General features: G+C 45.9%; 1 protein-coding gene across 1 annotated transcript in view; it reads left to right on the top strand.

Moving 5' to 3' along the window:
- Positions 1-15,800, top strand: part of LOC146812790 (uncharacterized) — a 266,004-nt gene extending 250,204 nt beyond the window's left edge. The window contains exons 31-33 of the mRNA XM_085619906.1: positions 3,309-3,419; positions 9,546-9,599; positions 10,237-15,800. Of these exons, the coding sequence (XP_085476032.1) occupies positions 3,309-3,419; positions 9,546-9,599; positions 10,237-10,524 (453 nt within the window). The 3' untranslated portion in view covers positions 10,525-15,800. The remainder of the gene's footprint in view (positions 1-3,308; positions 3,420-9,545; positions 9,600-10,236) is intronic.
- The last annotated feature ends 8,765 nt before the right edge of the window (positions 15,801-24,565 follow it).

Here is a 24,565-nt window from a genome sequence, read left to right as displayed (position 1 = left end):
GCAATGCAATAATGGATGTACCCTTTTTATTTTGCGGCATAGCAGGCCAGCGTTGTAGGTCTACAAGATTCCTGTCTATGTACTCCTGCAGGAGGCATAGGTAGCCAAACTCCAATACCTCAGGTGCCAGGTCACTATATTGAGCGGTCTCTGTGTCTCATCTGGCCTTGTTTGAAGTGTGAAGATCCGGCCTGTTGGGGAGCTTCCCGTGGGGGTTGATGAACATCAAGAAGTGTCAATTACCAGGGCGGTCTGGCCCACATAGGAATGAACAGGAAAAGTGTTAGAGATGTGGACTTGTTGATGCATCCTGCTGGGCAGGTCTGCCAAGCTATCATCCACTCCCAGAAGGTGGACTATGAGGAAAAAGGACAGACTTGTTTGCGAGGCTGAGGAATGCCTCTTTTACATTAACTACATTTACAGGCCACGGTGTAATACACTGTACCTTTATGAAGACATTTTTTTTTGGAACATGTTTTGGTGATGCTAAGAAACTACAGAGGTGTATGATTGCCGAGATATCGTCTCAGTCACCACCCAACATTGGAGTGTCCTGGGGGATTATAACAGCTAATACCTCCTCATTGACTTCTTCCCGTGGGGGCATCATATCACGGTTGGACCCCCTTTTCTGATATTCAGTGGAATTTCTTTCTGTTACTTACAGCTAATACCTGGTCGTTGATCTTTTCTTGCGGGGTAACCTCATCATACTTAGACCCCCAATTTCTAGATATCCAGTGGAATTTCTTCCTGTTATACTTGGGCGTACACAGGAGGATTCTGTTCTGTGTAACAAATCACCAGCCTTAAAACTACTATTATTTACCACTTTCTGCAGACATCCGTTTTGAAGTGTACTCTACACGTGATACATTTTTTTTCCCTGAGGAAGTTTCCTATATGGGAATGAAACGCATTGACTGGATTGTCTACACACAATGAATTTTAAAAGAATTTATGGAATAAAGAAGTAATTTTTCTAATTACACTGGCCTTTTGGACTTCTTGAGCTGCGCACCCCCGTTTGTCGTATTTTGCTTTGATCTGGAGCACAGTGACGCCACTCAACGGCCGGCGCAGGGGTAGTTTGCACAGCGAGCCTACAGATAGGAACTGGCATAAGGTGCAGCATAGAAGGTCTGCCGTTGTTGCTTTGGGATAACCACTCCCAGAAGGTACTCCGCCTGAAGATGTTTGCGGAGGCAGAAAGTCAAGTGCCAGGTTTCCCATATTAGTGATGAGAGTTGGTGTCGCCATGTTATCTTTTTTGGTCAGGACTACTTTGTCCAAATGACGTGAAGGAAGGCCTTTCGAGTGAGACATATGGCTATGTGCCGTCCCTGGTGATGGTATCCCAGACCCCCTGCATTATCATATGGTCGAGATGTGTCCCCTCAGCCTGTGAGAGTGGCATCTGTGGTAGCGGTACGGGGTCTGAAAGGTGCCCTGGAACAGCTTTTTGCTGATCCACCACTAAAGAGAGTGGTAGAAACTGCCCTTTAGCAACACTAGATCTTCCCAGTGATCCTCCGCTTCTGACCATTGGGCCAGGAGGCATTCCTGCAAAAGGCACTTGTGCAGCTGCGTATGGGGTACTGTGACGATGCAGGATGCCATAATCCCTGGAAGACACATGAAAGTAATGACTGTGAGTTAAAGATTGGGCTAAAAAAAGAGGTTCATGGAATTTCAACACCTTCTCCTGGCTGGGGTACACTTTGCTTGTCAAAGGATTGGTTACGGACCAAGGAAGTTGGACCTTGAGTGGTTGTAGGTGAGACTTGGTGGCATTTAAGGTGAATCTTATGCCATGAAGTAGGGAGAATGCAGCTTGGGTGTGGGTTATGCATTGCTATTTGCCTGCACTCTTGATCAGCCAATCAATCGAAGTAGGGGGAAACCTGGATGTCATCCCCCTTGGATGGGTGGCTACCACTGATGGGTACTCTGTGAATACCCTTGGACCAGTGGTTACTCCCAAAAGAAAGCACTGTGAATTGTTAATGCTGGCCACTTACAGCAAAGCAGACTAAGTACCAGTGGGTGGGATGGAAGTAGGCGTTCTTCAGGTGTAGCACCGTCCTATAGTTGTATTTTCGGACCAGAGGGATCAGAGACCTTTTAAAGCATGAAGAAAGTAAGCAATTGCCCAGGGCCTCTACGCTTCTGTTTATTCTATTTCTCTATGTAAATCGCTCGCTCTACCTACCTCTATATCTGTCCATCTACACGGTGTGAGTTTGTGGATTTTTGGGGTACCAGACAACTATTTGAGATGTTTTTATGTGACCCTGTTAAAGGGTAACATGTAATGAAGTATTGTTTGGCACCATACGTTCGTGAATTAATGGGGAATGGGTTATAAAATTCAGATTTGTTGCATAGAAAGGCCCCTAAAATATGTCTTGCCCTGGGCCACTAAAATCCTACAGATGACACTGAGAGTGAGGACATCCTGCAATTTTGTCATATGGAATGTTACAACAGGGTGTATGGATTAAGGGGGCGGAGGTTGAAGATTGGTCTGAAGGTGCCGGCCTTCTTGGGAATGAGGAAGTAAAGAGAGTAGACATCCTGGCCCCGGTGGCGAGGGGTACTTTTTCTATGGCTCCTTTGTGGAGGAGTGGCTGGCTCTCTTCCTCTAAAAGGCTGAGATGCTCTCTGCTGAGGGTATGTGTACATGGTGGGCTGTTGGGAGCAGTTGAGAAGTTCTAGGCAGTAGCAGTAGCAGTAGCAAACCATCGCTAGTACCCATTGATCTGATGTGATTACCTTCCCACGAGAATGGAAAGCATTTTTCCCCCTAACAGATGATGTGTGATCAGGGGAAGGTGGAGTCTCCTTTGCCCGGAGCCGTCTCTCCCCCTGTCGTTGTTACTGCCCCTCGAAACACCCATTGTGTACACTGGGCCTGCTTACTAGTGGAAAAACTACTGCTGTCTCTGGTAAAATGGGTGGGATCAGGGGAGGTGACCTCTCTGCCTCCTAGAGGTTGCTGCTTCTTAAAGGAGACTTAGGACGCCTGGGTTTGTGTCTAGTAGGAGATAGGTGCAGCGGAGTTGCCTATGCACCGTAGGGTACCCGCCCATTCAGCCACTCCCTTAACAGCTGCATCCAGTTTTTTGCTCTCATTACCAGGCAACTGGGCGTCACCTGTGGCCTGAGCAGAATGCCACAAATACACATTCTCATTCGTACAGATGTCATCAGTCTACAAAGAGATTAACTGTTTTTGGCAGATGCCTGTTGAGAGACAAAAAGTCAATCACATCACATGACTCATGGTTTACTTTGCCTTACAGGTGGAGCTGGAGAGACGCAAATTGAAGAAGGCTGTTCGGCACCAGTCACTGAGCACCTCACTGATCTCGGACTCCTCTCCAGGGAAACACAAAGTTGCAACTTCCAAGAAGGTATTTGATGGCCCACACTTTGAATAAAATAAGACCTTCAATTCTTGCGGACTGGGGAGGTTGAAATGTACTGTGAAATATGCACGATCGGGGAATCGTACAAGGTGACCTTGTACTCCGACTGAGACATTTGAAGTCCTATTCAAACAGTGCACAGTTTGGGGACCACAGACTACAATTCACCTGTTGGGGATCGTGGGTGTGGGTAGTTTTGGAAGCCATGTTCCACCTCATCTGTAATATGCCGACTGCCCAGGTACCATGTCCAGGAACTCTGACTCTTTATTGCAGAATGATTGCATATATGGAAGATTCAAACCTTCAATGCAAAGGCTCTGTTTCCCCATAGTCTAGTCTTTTTCTGCTTTCTGACATCTGTCCTCAATTCTTACCGCCTTTTTTGTCAGCACAGGCCTGTCAATGAAATCCTTCCAAGTTCCCTATAAGAAGATCAGTCTCTCCTTAACTGACATTTTTCAGAGATCTGTTGTCTTCAGGTTCCGCATACATTTTTCATCTACCTAGTCCTTATGATCTCAGACAAGGCTGCAATACTAGGGTCACATATTTATGCTAATGGATCTCAACTTGGCTGGGACATGAGGTTTAAAGCGAGATAGGCTGAGATCTGTTCAGTCAAAGTCGGGTAGCACTGAGAGATATGTTAAGATTGGTGTTCTGTTGACAGCCTCTAACCCTGCACAATGTTGCTTTAAACTAAGCCACCAAGTTGGCAACTTTTTGGGTAGACTTATTTCATGAGACTTGATATAATTACAAAAGCCTCCTGCACGATCAGAGGTCCAGTTTAACTCTGTGAACTAATTGTTTTTTTTTGTGCTGATATTTTAACAGGTTTGTTAGTTTTATTTTCTCCCAAGCAGCGATCATCATTCTGAAGTTAAGTTTAATTTTTTAATTATCTAAACTGGCCTGTTTTATTTTTAATTTTTATTTAGCACAGAAACAGCTATACATAAGTACTTTCAAGCTAACGAGGTAAAATTAAAACCGGACAAATATTATTCGATAAAATACTACACGTTATTCCGAGATGGTAGACATACCATACGTAAAAAAAATATGAAAGTGCGGAGTCTAACCCTGAACCTTCTCACAGTCATCTGTCTCATATAACCCTTTCAGTAAAATAAAAAGGCAAGAGGATAAATCCCTGAGCCTTTGGCTCACATACCATGACATCTAGAGTCTGATTCTTACAGCCTTTTCTCAACAAAGCTGCAATAAGATGTCACTTAAGCTGTGGCTTTCCAAGTTCCTATCACCAACATGCCAATACTGGTAACCCAAAACTTCTCGCCAGCAATGGACGCTTGGGCACTTGTAAATCTAAAGGCTAGGTGAGAGTGGGGAAATTATTTAATGAGGAAGACATACGGTCCTTCGAGCTGTTGAAAGCAGTCTGACTTTCTGGAAACTGAGGGTTTTATGTGTGTCCAGATATGGCACCGGGTTCCACAACCCATAGTGAAGTCTTTTATTTCTCAATGCCTTACTAAATCTGAGAAATGGCTGTTGAGCAAAAATGGTGATAAGCATCTTATCACTACACTATATGAACTGCTGGTCACTTCAACAAAATACTCTGTGTCAGACACAATAGGAGGTTGAGTTTGGTAGATTGGTTTCTGAGGAGGAATGGGTGGACATACATGCCATGTTATATTGATATTACAGGCGATCTATACTTCGTAGTTGGGGTGCATTGTTGTCTGAACCTGGGTCCACTCCGCGCTTCCCTGAGTTTCCTATAGCGACCCCAGGTCAGTTAAAGGAGTTTTATGAGGCCATGCACCTTGCTTTCGGGTGGCCTAGCTGCTCTGGAGTGATGGGTTAGCCATCGGCACCAGGCAGGCCCCAAGGATCCTTCAATTGATCCGGAGCAGAGCCGTCGGAGTGCCTGAGACCTTCGGCGCCCGCTGCAGTATCTACGCCTACGGCGCCATCCCCATCATCATAGGAACCAAATGGGCGTCGCCTGGCACCAACCAAAGACATCATCCCCGGAGCAGAGCCAGTGCTTTTTTAAAAATCAATATGCCTGAAGAGGGAGACGTTTGGGAGGGGTCTGTGGACCCTTATGGAGAAGAACCAGTTGAGGAGGAAACTGGTATGAGGCCAGTGGGATAGACACCTCACCTGACACTGGCCTGGTTTCCCCTACTACTGTGCCTACGGAGGAGGGACGCCTCTTTTGCTATAGTGGTGCGCAGGGCGACTGAGGTTCTGGACCTTAATTTGCCTTCAGTGGCAGTCAAAACTAATGTTTTGACAGAGGTGCTTCAGCTGGGAGTTTCTCCCTCAGAACCTTCACTCTCATTTAATGAATCCCTTACAGACATCCTACTAGGGGCCCGATCCAAGCCCTGCACAGGGGCTCCTGTGAATGGGATGATTGCCCACCACTATTATTCCGCTCCTGGGGATCTGAGTTTCCTTACCCTGCACCCCATCCCAGAGAATTTGGTGATCCAGCCTCCTTGTCTTGCATTCACCCTGGCGCGTTCCCTACCACTCCACCGGAGGGGGAATCCAAGAGGCTGGACACCTTTCACCTGCCTAACACTGCTTTCGGTGAACACTGCGCACCTATTGGGCCATTATTCCCATACTCGTTGAGACTCGATTGCACAAGTGCTGGCCATGGTCCTGGAGGAGGCCTGGGCCATACTCTTTCAGGCCGTTGCCGACAGGAGAGATGCAGCAAACTTCTCCATCAGATGTGGACTTGACATAACTGACTCGCTGGGCAGAGTGATTTCATCGTCAGTGGCTTTACGGCATTATGCCTGGCTGAGTACATCTGGTTTTTCAGGGAATGTCCAGGTTACCTTCATGGACATGCCCTTTTTAATGGCTATCGCCTATTTGGAGACAAGGCGGATTCAGTGCTTGCATGCTTCAAGGACAGAAGAGCCACAGTCAGGTACTTCATTGTTGTTTATTGCCCCTTTTCCACCTCAATCCGCCTTTGTCCCTTTTGCGGCTACAGAAGGGGTTTTCAGCCGCACCCATACTCTCCGAGCCACCAAGGCCAACAGGCTTCCAAGCCTTTCCTTATCGAGGTGGCGGGTCCCAGCGACCACATGTGACAGGCGGAAGACTGGAGTGTATTGTTGGACTTGAAGGATGCTCATTTCCACTTCCCCATCCTGACAGCCCACAGGTGCCATCTGCAGTTTATGGTTGGCCATGAGCACTTTACCTGTGCTCCCTTTTTGTCTTACCAGCACCCCTCGGGTGTTCATCAATGTGAGGGCGGTCGTCGCAGCTTATCTGTGGAGGTCAGGGATTCCAGTCTTCCCCTACCTCAGCGACTGGTTGTTGAAAGTGGGCTTGCCCAAAGCAGTCTTCTCCCACCTTCAGACTAATTAACCTCTTCACTCGCTGGGGTTCATTATCATGCAGCGCAAGTCACACCTGACTCCCTCTCAGACGCTCCCTTTAATCAGAACAGTTCTGGACACAATGCAGTTTCGGACCAATCCTCCTGAGCACCGATCCTGGATATTCAGGCTATGATACTGTTCTATACAGGCTCTATACTGGACAGGTATACAGGTTATAAACAGGCTTTATACTAGATTTCGTTGAGACAGACTCTGAGGCTGTTGGGCTGTATGGCAGCCTGCTGGGGACACATGCCCGCTGGCATATGTGGGCTGTCCAGTGGGAACTGAAGTTCTAGTGGGCGCAGCATTAGGGGAATCTCTCCGACATGGTCCAGATCTTGGAGGGAACTGCAAAGGATCTGCAATGGTGGCTGACAAACTGCGATTGCGTCAGTGGCAGACCCTTTTCCCTTCCCCAACAAGACTTGACTGTAGTGCCAGATGTGTCACTTCTAGGATGGGTTGCCACCTGGGAGAGGTGGAAATCAGAGGACAAACTCGGCCACAGATGGCTAACGGATCACGAACGGCATCTCGACCTAGAGCTGGTCCAAGGTTTCTTTAAGCAGTGGGGAGAGCCTTGGGTAGATCTGTTTTGCATACTGGAGTTTCCAAGGCAGTCTCCCTCGGAGATGCTTTTTGTCTCTTGTAGAACTCCGGACTCCTGTACGCCTTTGCTCCTATACCACTCCTGCCCAGAGTTCTCAAAAAGATCAGGAACGACCGGGCCCAGGTCGTTCTTGTGCCACCGAATTATGCACAGAGTGTCTGGTATCCCAAGCTGTTGAGCAGGTCTATTGGCCCTCCCATCAGGCTACTTCTGCAGGAGGATCTTCTGTCACAGCAACAGGGCGAACCTGCACACCCTCCACCTCCATGCATGGAGATTGAGCTGCAACTATTAACAGCATTCAACCTTCCTCCCGAAGTCTGTGATGTTATTCTGGCAGCCAGGCGTCCTTCCAACAAGATGATATACGCTGTTGAGAAATGTTTGAATCATGGTGTGCCTCTCACAATGTTGACCCTCTGACTGCACTTCTATCATGAGTTCTCTTATTTGCACTGTCTTTGGCCCAGCAGTGCTCTGCTTTGGACAGAGTTGAGGATTATCTGTCTTCCATCTCGGCATTTTTGTGATTTCCGGACCAACCTGCTCTCTTTAAATCACCAGTTTTGGCTAGGTTCCTTAAAGGTCTGCAACACATGTTCCCACCTAAGCCATTTATACCTCAGTGGGACCTCAACCTGATCCTGACTTTTCTTATGTGTGCTCCTTAGTTCCTCTACATAAATGCCCTCTTAGGCTGTTGACCATCAAAACGGCCTTTTTGGTGGCCATAACATCAGCCAGGAGGGTCAGAGAACTCTAAGCGCTCTCAGCATGCCATCCTTGTACCGCGTTTTACCCATACAAGCTGGTCCATTGGACATGTGCCTCCTTCCTACCAAAGGTTATCACTCCATGTAGGCCAGAGCATCACTGTGCCTACCTTCTTTGCTCCTCATCCCTTCAAAGAAGAGGAGAGACGGCACCGCCTGGACCCAAAAAGAGCATTGTCGTTCTTCCTTGACCACACAAAATAATTCTGGGTGGGTGATCAACTCTTCGTGGGTTATCTGGGAGTAAAAAGAGGAAAGATGTTCAGAAAAGAACCATCTCTCGGTGGATTGTCCTGCTTATTAAGATCTGCTATGCATTGGACAAGAAACAGCCTCCTGTGAGCTTGCAGGCTCACTCTACTAGAGCAAGGTCTGAGACCAATGCCTTAGCGTGTGGCGTTCCTCTCCTGGATATCTGTCAGGCAGCAATGTAGGCATTACTGCTTGGAGAGTCAGGCCCATCATGCCTGGCATTTCGCTCGGTCGGTCCTGCATGACTTTTTGGTTTGACTGGACTCGCAGACCCACCTCCGGTATCTATTCAAAGGTGAGGAATCTACAGCTAGAAGTCTCTATCAGATGAACAAGTTACTTACCTTTGGTAACGAGTTATCTGGTAGAGAGACTGTCTGGCCATGGATTCATTCCCTTTAAATATCCGGCATCAGACGGAATCTGGAAGATTTTCGAGCAGTCTGAGCAAAAACAGAATAAGAAAGGTCTTCTCTTCTATGTGCCCCCAGGAGTCAGACTGGATCTGGAAGATGTTGGAGCAGTCAGTGCAAAAACAGAATAAGAAAGGTCTTCACTTCTATGTGCCCAACCACTGAACCAACTGCCCCTTAGTTCTGACCTTCATAAAATGGCTTAAACCGCCCCCCCCCCCTTTGTCTCGCTCTTTCCCCCCGCATCCTATACATCTCTCCCCATGGTCACTTGCTCTGTTGAGAAATTGCTTGTATTTCCCTTATTTACACTTTTGTAATAACTTGGTTGGTGTGTGTTTGAAATTATTTTTTACTCTGTAACATGCTTCAGCGATTTGTCCAAACTATTGAATTGCTCTAAATTTTAAAGGTGTGGGCTGCCGTTTGGGTATTTAATATGTTCTTTTGGTCATATCATTTTGCACTCATGTGCCATGTTGCTCATGTGCTTAGAAGCAGCCCCTGCAATACATGTTCCCTGCCTTTGATTGTTTTCCTTTATTTACCCCTTTGTGGTATTCTTTATGCGTACGACTGGTTGTTGCGAGCGAACAATGACCTACTTTTATCAGTACTCTAATTGTTTAATGTTAAACTTTCTTTTTTTTTCTTTCTTTAATTAGGTTGTAAAACATCAACCTGCAACTGATCGGTCAGAGTTTGAATTGGAGAAACAGGTAAGATGTAAGGGGAGATGGTATGGCAGAGGCGTATCAGACACTGCTTGAAGACTCTTGCGCGGTATGGGTTATTTGCCTGACAGTACTACTTCACGGACGCACACGCTGCTGCATTTCTGTGTCCAAAAGCGGTCCTCTTAGCTCGAGGCTCACACTTCTGTTGGCCATTCCACTCATTAGACTGAGCTGGACACACTGCTGTGCTCTTACTGAGCTGTCCGGGAACTGTCTGGGGTAAGATCACTGTGCTGCGGCCATTATGGACCTGACTGTGCACAGGTAGACTACTTCGAATGAATTGTAAGCAGGCATTGAACAGCTTGGTGAAAGCACACACTGATGTAATCTTCCCCTACCGACAGTGCAGCGATGGTGGACAGTCATGCTGCAGGATCACAGGTGTACTCCTGGTACTCTATAGTACTAATAGTGCAGTGGTATTTGAAGTTTACATTTCATATGCAGAATAATGTTCCCAGAAATTCACCCATAGAACAAACTGACATATGAAGTGAAGGTACTCTTGATGTTCCCTCTAGTACTGCTAAATGGCAGATTTCCTTTGAGGGTGTCTGTCTTGGTTAGACCCTTTACCTGTCACTTTTTTTTTTTTCCCTTTTTTTTGTCCACTCAGGTGGCCCGTCTGACTGCACAGCTGGCCAAGGAGCGACAGCAAAAGCAGGACTATGTAGACAGGTGTCTGAAGACTAGCGATGAGTTCCTGGACTTGCACCGTGATCTCTCAGAGTCATTGGCTTGTGTGACCCGTGACCCTGGCCCTGAGACCTTGGAAGTGGAGACCAGACGACTGGATGAAACCATGAACCACAGCTTAGCAGTACCCCATGGGCCAAGCGACAATCTCTTCACTCCCTCGAGGCCCCTGCTCAGCTCCACACCCATTAGAATGCCCCCAAGGTAGCAGGAAGATGGCTCTTCAAACTGAAACCCAAGCCCTGGTCATGGGGCTTGGGGCAGGGGCATTCTTAAACAGAGGCAGAGATCAATGGATTTCTAGTCGCATGTGAATCATTCAAGGTTATGTTTGTTTGAATAGAATGTTTGCTAGCTTAGTGTAGCTATACATTACGCCTTAGCAACCAGATGCTGACTTCCTTCGTTGGTCGGGTGCGAAGCTCTATGAAAGCTGCCATCAAGAAGAAACCAGCAACGTTTACTGTCATCCAAGGAGAACCTCCCCCAGCTGAGACCCTCTGGCTAGCTTGGCCTTTACTCTCAGTTCATGAAGCCAATGTTTTCCGCAATGGATATGATTTCATAAGCTGCAAAACTTTGGAAATATGTGGCAGACCCGCAATGGACCCCAAGTGAGTCTTCCGTCCATTGAATAAAACTAATGATTGGTGGGGCGTAACTGGATGCTTTGGAAGATGGATCTGCATTAAGATGAAAAGGAGCTGTGACTTCCTCAAAATCTCTTACCCTTTAAAGACTCCCCATAGTAAGCAAAGGGCTGTGATGGTTAGGAGCAGAAGCACTTCACTAATTCTTCTGCTGCCAAATAAGCCAGCCTCTGGTTGGTGTGGGTCTGCAACTTATGTTCTAGTAGAGGCCAAGTTAATGCATTACAGCAGTGGTCCCCTTAAAGGGTTCCTGACATGACAATGCCACATACCTTCCGTGTACCTCTTACACACTGTGGCACTTCTTTGCCATGTCTTCACGGTAACTTTATGGATGGCTATATTTCTGACCAGACACTTGCCTGTTTGGATAGATCTGCCAGGTGTTCTCTTGCAGCCTCTGGGTGAGCTCAAGTACTCCAGTCACGGAAAGCAACACACACCGGATGTCTTTAAACAAGTGGACAGTCAGTCAAAATTGTTTGCAGAATACCAGCTATTAAATCTAGAACTCTCTGAGAGACAACCAGCAAATATCTTGGCTGTGCTCTACAATCCCAAAACGGTTACTAGTTAAAAAAAAATGGAGAGCATGTCATGCCCTGCAAAGCAGGTCACTTGATCTAAAGCCACCTTGAGCCTCTGGACCAAAGAGGTGTGCTGATCTTAGTGATAACAGACAGGTCGTAAAAGAGAACTTTTGTAGTTGTGGTCTCAAGAGTTTAAATATTTATTTTTCTAACAAGACTAACATTCCAGAGTGCCATTTCTTGTACCTGTCTAAAGACTGAATCGCTGTAATCGCTGCGTCTCAGACCCGCTGCTGCCTTCTTGTGTGTTCTCTCCAGATGAGTGGATTGTGATTCTCTATCTCAGGTTGTGGAACAGGAGTCACTGGCCTGTGCCCCCATTTGTACTTTCTACAGAGGAGTCACCTTGCTCTCTTCCCTTGTATGTATTCTCTCCATATGTCCATCTTTGTTCCTCACTCTCCATGTATATCCTACTGGTGCCTCACCCTGTATCACCCACTTTCCGTTCTCTGTATGTTTGCTTCTTTTTAATGCATATGCATTCCCATGGATAACTTATTTTACAGGTATGCCCCCCCCCCGCGTGTCAGACTGGAGCAGAAATTTTGCAGTACTATACCTTTGCTATACAGGACTATACAGTGCTAGTCGTGAAGTCACTATATCAAGACTAGATCAACCCACCACCCACACCAGTTTCTTTATTTTGCATGCCACAGACACTCACAGAATGTCCATGTCACCTCTAAAAAAGGGCAATGGTCCAATGTCACCTGTACTAGGCTCGTGCCTGTGAGAGACCCACCAGTGGTGTGTGTGTGATCTGGGCTGGGCGCACAATGCAAAGTCTTATCTCTGCAATGAGGCATCCAAAAAGCCATCGGGCAAACTTTTCATGGTCCAAATCACGCTGCCCCTTTCCAGCTGAGTCCTGGTACATCCCAGAGTCCCTTCTCTCTTATAGGACCAATACCAATAATTAGAATAATGAGGTCATCAATAAACATCTTTGATCAAATAATATCACGGGAAATTCTATGCTATGAGGCCCAATCAGAAGACTTGACCATAGGGGATAACTTTCAACGAGTTATTAGTAATTCTCTTTGTTCTCATGGAGTTTGCATTGTCCTAGTACAAGTTCAACCTTCTGCTTACCGAAAGGTAGTAGAATGACCTGGATGTGGCTGCAGTGTCCATAAAGGCAATATCCTCCCTCCAAAATCCGTGAGATGCCTGAGCGATATGCCCATCAGTTCAGGCTAGGCTGAGATGTTTAACCATTACTGTTTTGAAATGTCTTTGAAGGCGTGCACCCTGCACTTCCTCTGTGGTTGTGTGGAACATGGCCTGGTAGCACACTTTAATTTTTGCTGGGTGAGCAGTGTTGGGGACAGATGTGCGACCTTGCAAGTTGGCAGCCCTCAGTGGATCTATTGGCTCATGGTTGCACTGGCCTTTCCCTAGGGACCCGAGTACATTGAAGGTGCACATGACCTGATTTGTTCTTGTGAGCGTGTCGCCAATAGTACTGCACTGTGTGGCTTCCAACTGTGTATTTTGCCTGTGGGCGTATTGGTGCTTAATGGTGGTGTATTCCCTTGTGTGGTTTAATGCATTGACAGTTTTTGGGTAGCCATGTCTTGTTATGGTGTGGTCTCCAAAGTAAAGGAAATGCTTTATTCTGAACATACGTTTGCTGGTGAAACTTCAACTTGGTTTTGGTGCTCTCCACTTGACAACTCTTCCTCCATTTTGATAAGTGGTTTACTCGAATACTCTTATTACTTTGAGCTAAGCACTTTTATAAGATCGGGACATGAGCGAAGCTCTCCCTCCCATCACCCTGACTCTGTTTGGGTTCTCATTTTGAGTGAAAGTAATGAAGAAGGAAGGTACCAGTTGTACAGATTCACTACAAGTCACAATTGTGACTGACTCCTTGCAGGAAGGGGCTTCTCACCTAAAGGACGGGTGTGTTATGCAATGTACAAGAAGAGACACTTCACATACATTTTTTGGAATTGCATGCTTTCAGGAGGGCATTTGTTGTTTTCCTTTCCATTTTGTCCACAAGTTTCATGCAGAAGTGAAAATATGGCAGTAGTGCGGTGTGTGAACAATCGGTGGGGTGTTGCTTGAAGGCTTCTATTACTTCTGCAATAATACAGAACTGGTTCCATCCTTTAGAAAGTGACGAATCCTGGCTGGGGTTTAGTTGGCAATTATGCAGAACATGCATTCAGATAAACCTTTTAGGTTAGTATCGGCAAACTAGTGGGAGTTTGAACCAGGAAGCATTGGCTATGATCTTTGCTAAGTGGGGGAACTTTGTAGATTTGTTCACGAGCTGGGCAAACCAAAATGGTCCTCTTCTGTGGATTTCCGCAACAGAATGTGCAGGGGTGTTAAGAGCCTCGGCATAGGTTTGCAGTCTACATTTTGCATTCCGGTAGTTGGAACAGAAGTCACGGTGTGGAAATTGTATTCACCACCCTAGATTGGCACAGCCCTACGTTGTTCCAGGTCCTTCTGCAATTAAGTTTTTATCCACCAGTGAATCCTCCACACATGGAAGACCTTCCAGCACTGGATGATCACACAGTTGTACATCCAAACATGAAAGTCCATGACTAAAAGCTTGTAGAGTGTCATCCATTATTCTTATCCAGACAGAGTGCCTAACACTGGATTGCCAACTAGCACTCTTTCAAATCCGTATACAGTGGATGATCAAATACAGTGTAGGAATTATTTTGTAGAGGAAGAGGAGGACCCATTTTTCGTGGTCAGAATAAATACACATTTGCCATGGCTAAGGTTTAGCTTGTCATTTGCCAAGCGGCATTCTGATTGTCGGTTCATATTTTCACAAACCGTTATCGTTTTGGATTTTTATGCAAGCACCAGGCTGCGCCTAATCCTCAGCATTTCCCCACATAAGGTTTAGTGTATATTGGAGCCCTAATACTACTGCTGCACAGATACCTCTTTGGGAATGTTTCTGAGACAGGGATTGTGCAAAATACTTCTGCTATAAAATAATTAAATTGCTTTCAGTAACGCTTCTTGTGAAGGATACTTGGTCTTTTTGCAGGTTCTTCATCTCCCTTCCACCCCCCTCTTCTGACAGTTGTACTCCTTTTTTTTTTATGCTTTCTGTGTTGAGAGCCCTATCTTTTGTAGTGGCCTGCGTAACGCATGAAAATAAGGCAGAAAAATGCATAGTGGTATAGTTAAGGTTTTTTGAATTGTCAATTCCAGGGAGTAACATTGCTGGCCTGCTTAGGTAACATGGTGCAGATTCTGGGGCATATTTATCAAATATGCACACAACACAGCAAGCCACCTTTCTGCGTTGCGTGAAAGAGAGAGGGCAGGACTGCGCCTTTAACATTATACGGCACATTCGTGCTCTCTTCCTGCGCTGGTGCACAAACTGCTGCCTAGCGCCATCACAGGCACCCTTGCACCATGGTGCAAGGATGCCTGGATTGTAGGCAGGATTGTTTTTATGCCCGAAGGGGCACCTTGCTGCACAAAAACAATGCTCTGAGGCTTTTTTCTCTTTCTGTGTGCACTGCAGAATGCAGCACACGTAGACAGAGGAAAAATAAGCATATTTTGACACCTTCCCAGGTCTACCAGTGATAGTAAATCTGGGACTGCGCCAAAATATGCGGGTGGCTGTGTAAAAACACTCATGCGCCACCCATGGAACGCCTCCCTGAGGCAGGGTAACGCAAGGCAGTGACTTGCACTGCCTTGCGTTACTCCAGATTTACCAAGCCACGCAAGGTGGCCTTGCATGACTTGGTAAATACATTCTAGGTTTTGCATCCGCTTTGCGTCCCCTTGAGTGGCACAAGGGCGTCACAAAACCATGATAGGTATTCCTGTCTAGGCTACTTTTAAGAGGAGTTATCAGCAGGAATGTCCGGTATCCATCAGAAGAAGCAAACGTACATAACTTTTCTCATTCCCCCATAAGGGTCCTAACCTGAGCCTGCCATGTTGTGTCTCTTTGTATCCTTTCTCTGCATATATCCCTTTTGCTCCATAATAATTTCATGAAGGATGTTACAAGAGTCGCCCTCTTCCGCACTGCCTTGCTTTTTGTTTAGTCTGTGCAGACTTCACTGTCTCGAGCAATACTCTATCTTAAAGAATGTTCTAAGGATGCACTCTCGGCCTTGTGTATGTTACTTGTTATGTTAATATAAAAATGTTTTATTTATTTTTTATAACCATTTTATTCTTTATTGTAAAAATATATATTTTAATAAATTTGTTTACCATTGGTTTTGTTGATTAATTTCTTCACCTCACCTCTAGCTGATCAAATTGTAGGTGTCTATCACGTTTGAGTGTGACGGCTACTTTACTGACACGTAGGGCTACAAAGGAGACCACACCCCTTATTTTGTGCTGTTCTTACTGTTTCGCTTTTAACAAGATGAATAGTTATCAATTATTTGCAAGCGCCAAATTTCGGATCATATTGAAAGATGTAATTATATTTGTTTTGAAAATGCAATAAAAACGTATTCCAAATTGCATGCAAAGTAAGAGAATAACAATGCAATACAGGTAGGAGACACTTAATAAATGAAGTTCAAGTGAGCCTATATATGTCATTGAAAAGTAGAGTGTTTTATATAGCACACACTACAATCCAAACTGTGACAAAGCGCTTTAACTGTAGGCACTTTTGTACAGAAAATCGATTTTTATACATGGCACTGTCATTTCATTACATTTTGGGTAGCGGCGAACAACGTTGAGCTTACAATAATTTTCATAATGCTTTTCAATATTGCATCTAATTGTTTGTGTCAGGGACAAATACTCCATTCATTCAGCCCCTTCTGTATGCATGAGTCTAGTGGACTTCACCTATACCCAGGTCTCGTTCACTGTGGTGAGTTCTTGTGTTTATTAGGTGAGGTCGAAAGACAAAGCTGCTCCTTGTCCAGGGTGCAGCATGATTGGTGGTTCTTGCAAGTCACTCTTTGTTCCCATTGCCTCGTCTTCCTACATGCAGGGGATGAGCGTCGATTTTTCAGTATGTGGCCAGAGGCTGGGTGCATCCAGATGTGTATAGTCTGCCATTTACTAGGCAGATAAGGCCCCCGCAATACCCACTAAGGGCTTGGTAGAGGCATGAGGCGATCCAGGCAGAGGGTCCATTTGTGTGCTGGTTCCCATTTCTGGTGCTTCAGTTCTTCCTGGTAGCAGCAGGCCAATCAGAAGGAAGTTAGGAATCTCCTCGTATGTGAGTAGTAGACATTCGGTAGTAGGCACCTCTCTAGGTGCTTCTAGAGAGGCCTCTACCCCTCACGGTTTTCCACAGCTGTTTGTAGATGCATTGGGTAGTTAAACGTTGGTGGCTCAGTGGAAGAGCACCTCCCCTGCTGGCTTCTGAGCTTATTACCTTAATATTCTACCCAGCTTGGAAGGTGTAATAGAATGTTTATGTAATATTTGCTTTTTTGGCTGCAACAACATCTGCGTTGAACAGTAGGCACCACCATATCACAGACACACAAGGGGGCTGTGGTGTTCCACTCCCACATTGTATGTGCGCTGTCCTCCGCAGATGGGTAAAGGGACTGTTTGAGACCCTCTGCCCCTAATCTATATTCCTTCCATTTCAATGGCATCGCAAGGGTGTGGTGGACCCTTATACAAGCATGGACATTGAGCATTCCCCACCCCCAGCTGAATACTAGCAGCCAGCCAAACCTGAGATGCAGGGGCCTTCCTACATCCCTGCCCACACCATCATGATTGCCCTTATTCGTAAACTCTCTCCAGCATTTCAAGGTGTGTATTTTCCTCACACAGGAATTAGCCTCATTTCTGCTGCACACACATTTTAGTAAGTTAGAACTAAAGAGTCGCTAGATTTTTCTAAACTTTTAGAAGGACATGACCTCCCTCCTACTCTATCTTATTTCTTAATTTACTTTACAGTAGCACATAACATAAGCAGGCTGGAATCCTTTAAACAAGCACTGTCAATGCCAGTTTGTCTGGCGTATAAATGTAAGTGCTTCTTCAGTCACTTCTGACTTAAATCACTCAATAAGTCATCATGCATGCTTTCAGTCGCTCATCCTTGCTCTCATGCATCCACCCATTCATTCACGAACTCACACTTGCAAGCACCATTTTTCACCATCCAGTAATATACACACACAAACTCAAAAGGAGTATGTAAGATATAAGAATACATTTCCCTATACTTAACCTTAGATCTGCGACTCAACTGAAGTCTCCACCAAGTGTGCAGATCCTCAAATACAGTTGGAAAGTCACTACTAGTAGTTTTATGATTTGTTTTTGTTTACTGACCAGATATTTAACTAGACTAGATATTCACCCCAGCTAGATCCCATGAATTGTCCAATGCACTGGCAGACCAAATGGAATCTGCGCTCGCCAAAGTGGCAATCAAAAAACGACCTTGCAAATGGTCAGACCATTGAGACAGAAACGGTAGACGTCTTCAGGGAGTGGAGAACACTTCCCAAAGCACAGACAAATCTGGCAAAGAAAAAACAAGAAAGCATGCAGCTACTGGAGGTTGTCGCCACACCTGGCTGATGCGTGCCCAGTCTGAGAAACACATGCTCAAGTTGCAGCTGGACAAATCATTATGTAAAAGTGTGCTGGGGAGGGTGGCACCTGAGAAGCATCGGATACCAGTGTAACACTGGACAGGACCCATGCTTGGTTTCTGCCCATGACATTCACTGATGTCTGGATCCATACCCGACATGTCTGTTAACTCCGTCTCTATCTAATGAAGAGTAAGCTGAATAAGAGGTCTTCTTCTTCTTCTTCACAACTTGTTTCTGATCGTCACTAGCTTTGTTGGGGCTGTTTGTGTAACAAGAACAGTACTAAGAAACCGCTCTTATACTGAGAACCTTGATAGATATTTAAGGCATCCTCTGGAATAATGTAGCAGAGACGCTCATTGAAGAGAAGGAAGAAAGGAAACAGACCAGTACAACCAAGAAGGTTGAACCAGGTCACTAAGAAGGGTATAGGTAAAATGCAGCGACGTACACCATATAGAAGGTCAGATGACCATATGTGCAAAACACACACACACATATACCTGAAGTAAAATACATCTACAAGCGATCCATTCAAGAGATAGTTCTATACATGCAGAGACATATGCATCCAAAGATAAATGTATACAAGGACAAATATGCATATGAAAATCCTAGATATTCCCATAGACACAAGTCATACAGGGTACAGCAAACGTATATCCACTCCTCCGAAGGTAACTCAAGTCCTCAGCCAGTGAGCAGGAGGACAAGAAGTGGAGGAACGAATGACACTCCAAGAACAGAGTTAACCAAGGAAGAACAGAGATAATACATTCTGCCTTTGTAAAAGAAAAAGTTACGACTGTAACTGAGGTGGGGACAGGAAGACAAATCTGGAAAACAGCAACACAATGCCACATAAGAGTAGGAAGTGGAAGACATCGCCCACTACAGTAAAACTAGGGCTACCGTCCAAGAACCAATGCCACCGACTAAGGAAGGGTGCCAGCAGGCAGTAAGAGGTTAAGCAAAGAATAAACAGCATGTGAAAAGTCCACCATGAAGAAGACGACAACAGCCAAGCTGGTGGAAACTAAGGACAACACATAGTCGATTTTGGCAAAAACACATTGTCCAACCATGGAAGCATGAGAAACGGGCAAGAAACCTGAGCCATGCTCCATGGAAACTGGAAAAACCGGAAATAAATCTAACCAAAGCTGTAGACGAAAACTGTGAGTACAGTGTATGAGGGAAATAAACTCCAGAAAGGAAAAAAGCCCTCAATATTGGAGGACAGTGCAGAAGTAGCAGAAATACCTAGTTGGACAGAAGATAGGATATGCCAAAAGAAAAAGTAATGAAATACACCCACCAAAAAAGGGGGGTAAATGGAACCTCTCCCAAAGGAAGAAGGCGATAAAAGAGAAAGTAGTCCACCACATAGAAAAACAACACCACGAAAGGCGGAAGTGGCATACTGAGCTGCGAGGGAGAGAACAGTATCTCAACCTACAAGAAGGATGGAAGATACAGGAAAGAAAGGGAAACTGAGCCTCCTGTGAAATACCGATACCAATACATGGATCCAAACGATCAAAAAGACTGATGTCCCAGGGCAACAGAACTGAAAAGAACAGCAGACACAACAGCTACAGGGTGCGATGGCAGATATGTAACCCTTCCCCCACCAGAAAGCAACAGCAGTGGCTGTGACCCAAATATGTATGTAAGAACACCTAAAGGGTAAAAACAGATACAAGGAATACCAAACTGCTAAAGATTAACCACATCAGGAGCATGATAAAGTAGAAAAAGGGCTAAGACAAGTGAGCGGTACCTAGACGCAATGTGAACTAATACGCCAAAAAAGATGCTGATACCACAAAGGCATTAGAGAAAGTGAATACACCGTAAGGTGGAGGAGGATTTGTGGAACCTAGACTTCTTCCAATAGGAACACAAAAGGTGAGTATGAGAAACTCAGTGTGTTCCGCAGAACAAAGAGAAGGTCCACCCCGAACAAGGTTGTAGACTGAAACAAAAGTTACCCAGGCACAGTGGCATTGCAAGGGGGTGGGCACGAGTTTTGGGGGCGGTGGTCTCCCGCTCTTTTCTGTCATCTGAATCTCACCAGCACCCCTGCACACTCTTCAATGCTGCTGCCGTGGGGTGGCAAATGCAGGGACCGCCTCGGGCAGCCAAAGGGCTAGCTGCGCCACCGCCCAGGCCAAAGAGTCTACCTGCCTGTGGTATCAATATCGCCCAGAGTCAGCATGCGCACCAAAAAGGGAGGTGCCATCAAAAGGCATGTCAGTCAAAGTAGTTTGCACAGACCATGATAACCTGAAAGTACACAACCATGCACGCCGACATTGAGCTACGGAAAAGGCCATAGCCCGACCAACAGAATCAGTGGTATCCATACCACAGCGAGTTTGGCAGCATGTTGCCCATCTTGTACCAATGGAGCAAGAGCATTCCGGGCTTCCTGTGGAAGGGAGGGCAAGAGGCACTCCACTAAGTCTCACAAGGGGTGGAATAAACAGGTGAAGACACAAGCAGTGTTCAGAGATCGCAAGCAGAGCTAGAAGAAGAGAAAATACGTCTATCACAAGCGTCAAGTTGCCTGGCCTCTCTTTCCGGAGGGACAGGAGGGATAAAATCAATATTATGAGTGGCTAAAGCAGCCTGTTCCACAAAGCTCTGATTAGATGGATGTCTAACGAGACAGGACGGATCCTCCGGGGCTGGCCGATGCCTATGAGAAATACCGCGATCCCCAGAGAGCCCCTTTTCAGGTTTAGACAGAGAAACCAACAGGATATTCAAAAGACATTCACTATTAAGTAAGTATAGGCTTTGTGTTAGACTGGTCAGGATGTAGAATGCCAAGTAAAGGGTCTGTTGACAATTTCACAGAAAGAAATTGTAAATTCAGTACAACCGAAACTCGATTGAGCATGTCCGCCAGAGCAGAACTCGCCTCTGTAGCCAAACCAGGAGGAGGCTGGAGACGATTTTAAACCACTGGCGTCACCCAAGTCAAGTAATCAGCTGGAATGCATAGGGGGCGGAACCGTGTCCAAAATGGGATGGGGACCACCACACCTTCCTTAGTGCCTCCACAACCAGGGTCCTCATAAGGATAAACTGGAGGAAGAGCTCCAGAGAGCAGAAGTCAAAGAGCCTGAGATGGTCGACTCCATCTGCGCCACATCTGACGCCGTAACTGAAGCCGGTTGGCGCCTCCACATCGGAAGAAGCATCGACGGGAACACCATCGGAACCAGCAAACAAGAGCCAGACGCAGACATCGAAGTCGGCAGACCAGAAGCAGTATCCGAAGGTGGTAGCCTCGATGTGCTGTGCACCAATGTCGCTATTGTGTCACAAACCAAAAGCCGACCTGAAGCAGAGGGAGAACCCTCTGACAGGGACTGACAGGGACACAGGCACAACCTCCTGCACCTCTGTGGAGTTCATGAGCGCGCCAGAAGGTGACAGCCCAAAAAATACAATGAGAAGATCGATAATATTTTCTCAACTGTTTAAAAGTCGCCTGGCCCCAGGATAAGGTGGGGAGGCGTGGGGCAGACTCATGCCCCAATACTTCAACAGAATAGCGGGGAACAACGGTAGGTGATGAAGGCGGTAGGCGCCTCAACTTCGACTGCCTACGGTGAGACTTACCTTCGGTTGTTGAAGGAGAATGAATCCCACGGGAACAGCTAATTGAGCGATCGGTCTTTAGAGTGCATAAGGGACTGAGGATGACTTCGATAACTGACATCCGCGCCGCAAGGAGATTCATGCGACTTTCTCTTTGCCCATTCGGTCGGAACACACCACAAGAGTCGCACTAGTCAGAGTTATGGTACTCACCACATGCAAACCGAGTGAGGGTCCGTGGTGGACATTTGTCGTCCACAGGAGTCACAAGGCTTGAACCTTGAGGACATTGAAAAAGGGTAGAAAATGGCACATTGCCACGTTGTCGAAAAACGGCGTGTAGGCCGAAAACCGGCTGGAGGAACTGCATTGGGTATCCGTGTTGCTAGCGTGGAAAAGAAGAAACTCATGTCAGTGTGTCGAGGGAGGGCTTATAGGGACATAGTTGACGTCGCTACGGAGTTGCTTGATGCCCTCTACTGGTGTGCAGAGGTACTGCTGAAAACATTTCCGGATCCAGTCTGGCACCTGGGGAGGATTCTAAGATAATGAATATGCAGCTAGATGTCTCTAGCAGATTGACGTGGCAGCCAACCAATTTTAAGTAATGGGCGGGCTCTAAGCCTTTTTTAAGACTTTCTTTTCTCATTTACAAGAGATTTGCAAGCGCTGTGCAGACAAAACCTAAAATGGAGCATTGAGCTTGTAGGCCACCCTGTCCCTGCTCTGGACTTGCTCAAGTTCCACCCATTCTGGTTGCTTTCGCATCCTTCTTACAATAGCAGAAAAGAATGGGAACAATATCCCGGTGATAAAAAATAGGCTGCAACCAGCTCTTATGTGGCTTGCCTGCATCACAAATAGAGCATGGTTGGAGCTGGTTAACTGCTGCATGGGTGAATCAGTTAAGGACTTAGCCATTTTTGTAACCCGACTTAGGCAACCGTACTTTACATGTGGAATAGAAGACTGCTGTCGCATAAGACACAGGTGCATACTGTGGTCATACTGGTCTGTGGGCTTTTTAATTTACTTGCTATGCTTTTGTTCTCTCTTGTGTCAGAACATGTAACTGCAGGAATTGAAAACGTAAGGGGTCTTTCTTGATTAAACACAAAAAAAAGTAAGCATTTGCAATGCAATTGGTCTCGCATTAGTGAAAAGTAGAGCTATTGGTGTTGCAAATTATGTTTTTTTTGTTATGGCGTCTCAATTCATGCCTTTTTAGGTCTTGCTGAGTCAGCGCGCATGCGCTGCTCGGAGAGACTTTAGTAGGTGAGTTTTCAAAGTGCTGCTGGCTGGCGACAAGCTTGCGTTCACGCGAGCGTGCACGCGTGAACCGCCAGCCTTCAGCGCCATCTGTCTTTCCTCTTGCTTGCTCCCTGCGTCCGCCCCTCCCCCCGCCTTCGCGTTTACAAGCGTAAGCAAATTAACATGATGCAGCATAACATAATGGCTACTGATATACATCATTTTTATTCTGCTAAAATTTCAGAAAGCCAACAATAATTCAAATCCACTTGCAAATACTACATACTGGGCGAATGCCACTCTTATGCCTTATGAACAAGCAACTCAAAATAACAATACGAGTTGTGTTATGTTCGTTGTAAGGACATTTACGAGCAGCAGACTTGAATACTGCTTGGCCCTCCACAGAATACAAGAAAGAGAGGTTTCTTCTGCAAGCCAATAGGTAAACAGCATCTCTGAATTTTACTAACTCTTTGTTGAAATCATCAATAAAATCGGGCTACAGTGCAGAAAAATCTACAAACTCTCCTTTAGAAGTGTAAGTTGCTCCATCGCCATTACACTTTTTTTTTCCTTCTGGTAAATTGTATGTGGGTGGTGACATGAGAAACCAAACTATTTAATCTGCAGGATGCAATACACAAATACATCAAAATTTCTACACAACATATATATCGAAATCAAACCGAAATGATGGCTCCGTAAGTTAAATGATCACTGCTGATATCTGCACTGCTCTGCAAGTCAAATGTTCAAATCCCTGCAAAACGGACAGCCTTTGCGCCTTTCGAGATCGGCAATTTGATCACCATTAATCTGGTATAGTAACACTGCGCATTTGCAGTGCTTACAAACGGGAAAACAACACACACACACACACACCTACACAACTACACACACAACCACACACACACAACACATGCACACAAAACTAACCACACACACAACCAAACACACACACAACCAACCACACACACACACACACACACACACAACCAACCACCCCCACAACGGGAGGAGACAACTGCAGCAGGACCTTCGGCTCGATCAGGACAGCAGAACCACCGGAAAAGGAACCCCTCGGCACGACCTGGGCAGCAAGAAGTTGTCACTGGAGACATCGTGGTCCTATGAACAATAGTGTCATCAATGATCTAATCCAAACTGTGACAAATAACATCCCTATATATTGCAGTGCCACAAAAACAGCAACAAGCATTGGCATAGCCAATAGGTCTCGCCTTTGGGACCTTATAAGTGTTTTGCCATGCAACAGTTGTTGTTGCACCAAGGATATTGTGTTGCATAACTAAATACTTATAAGGTCCCAAAAGCGAGACCTATTGGCTATGCCAATGCTTGTTCCCTCTGGCAACACCCTCCTGTAATTTACAAGCCGCCCCTGTGTGGGTTCAGGTCAGGAGAGCCCTGCCACAGCTGCTGTCCTTAATGAAGAGGTCAACGAGTGGCAATGACTTTATCTGTGGAGATTACACTCTGAAAAGGCTCCACAAACACAGGAAAAATGAATTGGGCCGCAATATTAAACAAGCATTTACAATGCAATGGTC

Source organism: Triturus cristatus, chromosome 7 (genome assembly GCF_964204655.1).
Source record: "Triturus cristatus chromosome 7, aTriCri1.1, whole genome shotgun sequence".
NCBI classification, from domain to species: Eukaryota; Metazoa; Chordata; class Amphibia; order Caudata; family Salamandridae; genus Triturus; species Triturus cristatus.
This window is presented reverse-complemented; position numbering and strand designations above follow the sequence as displayed.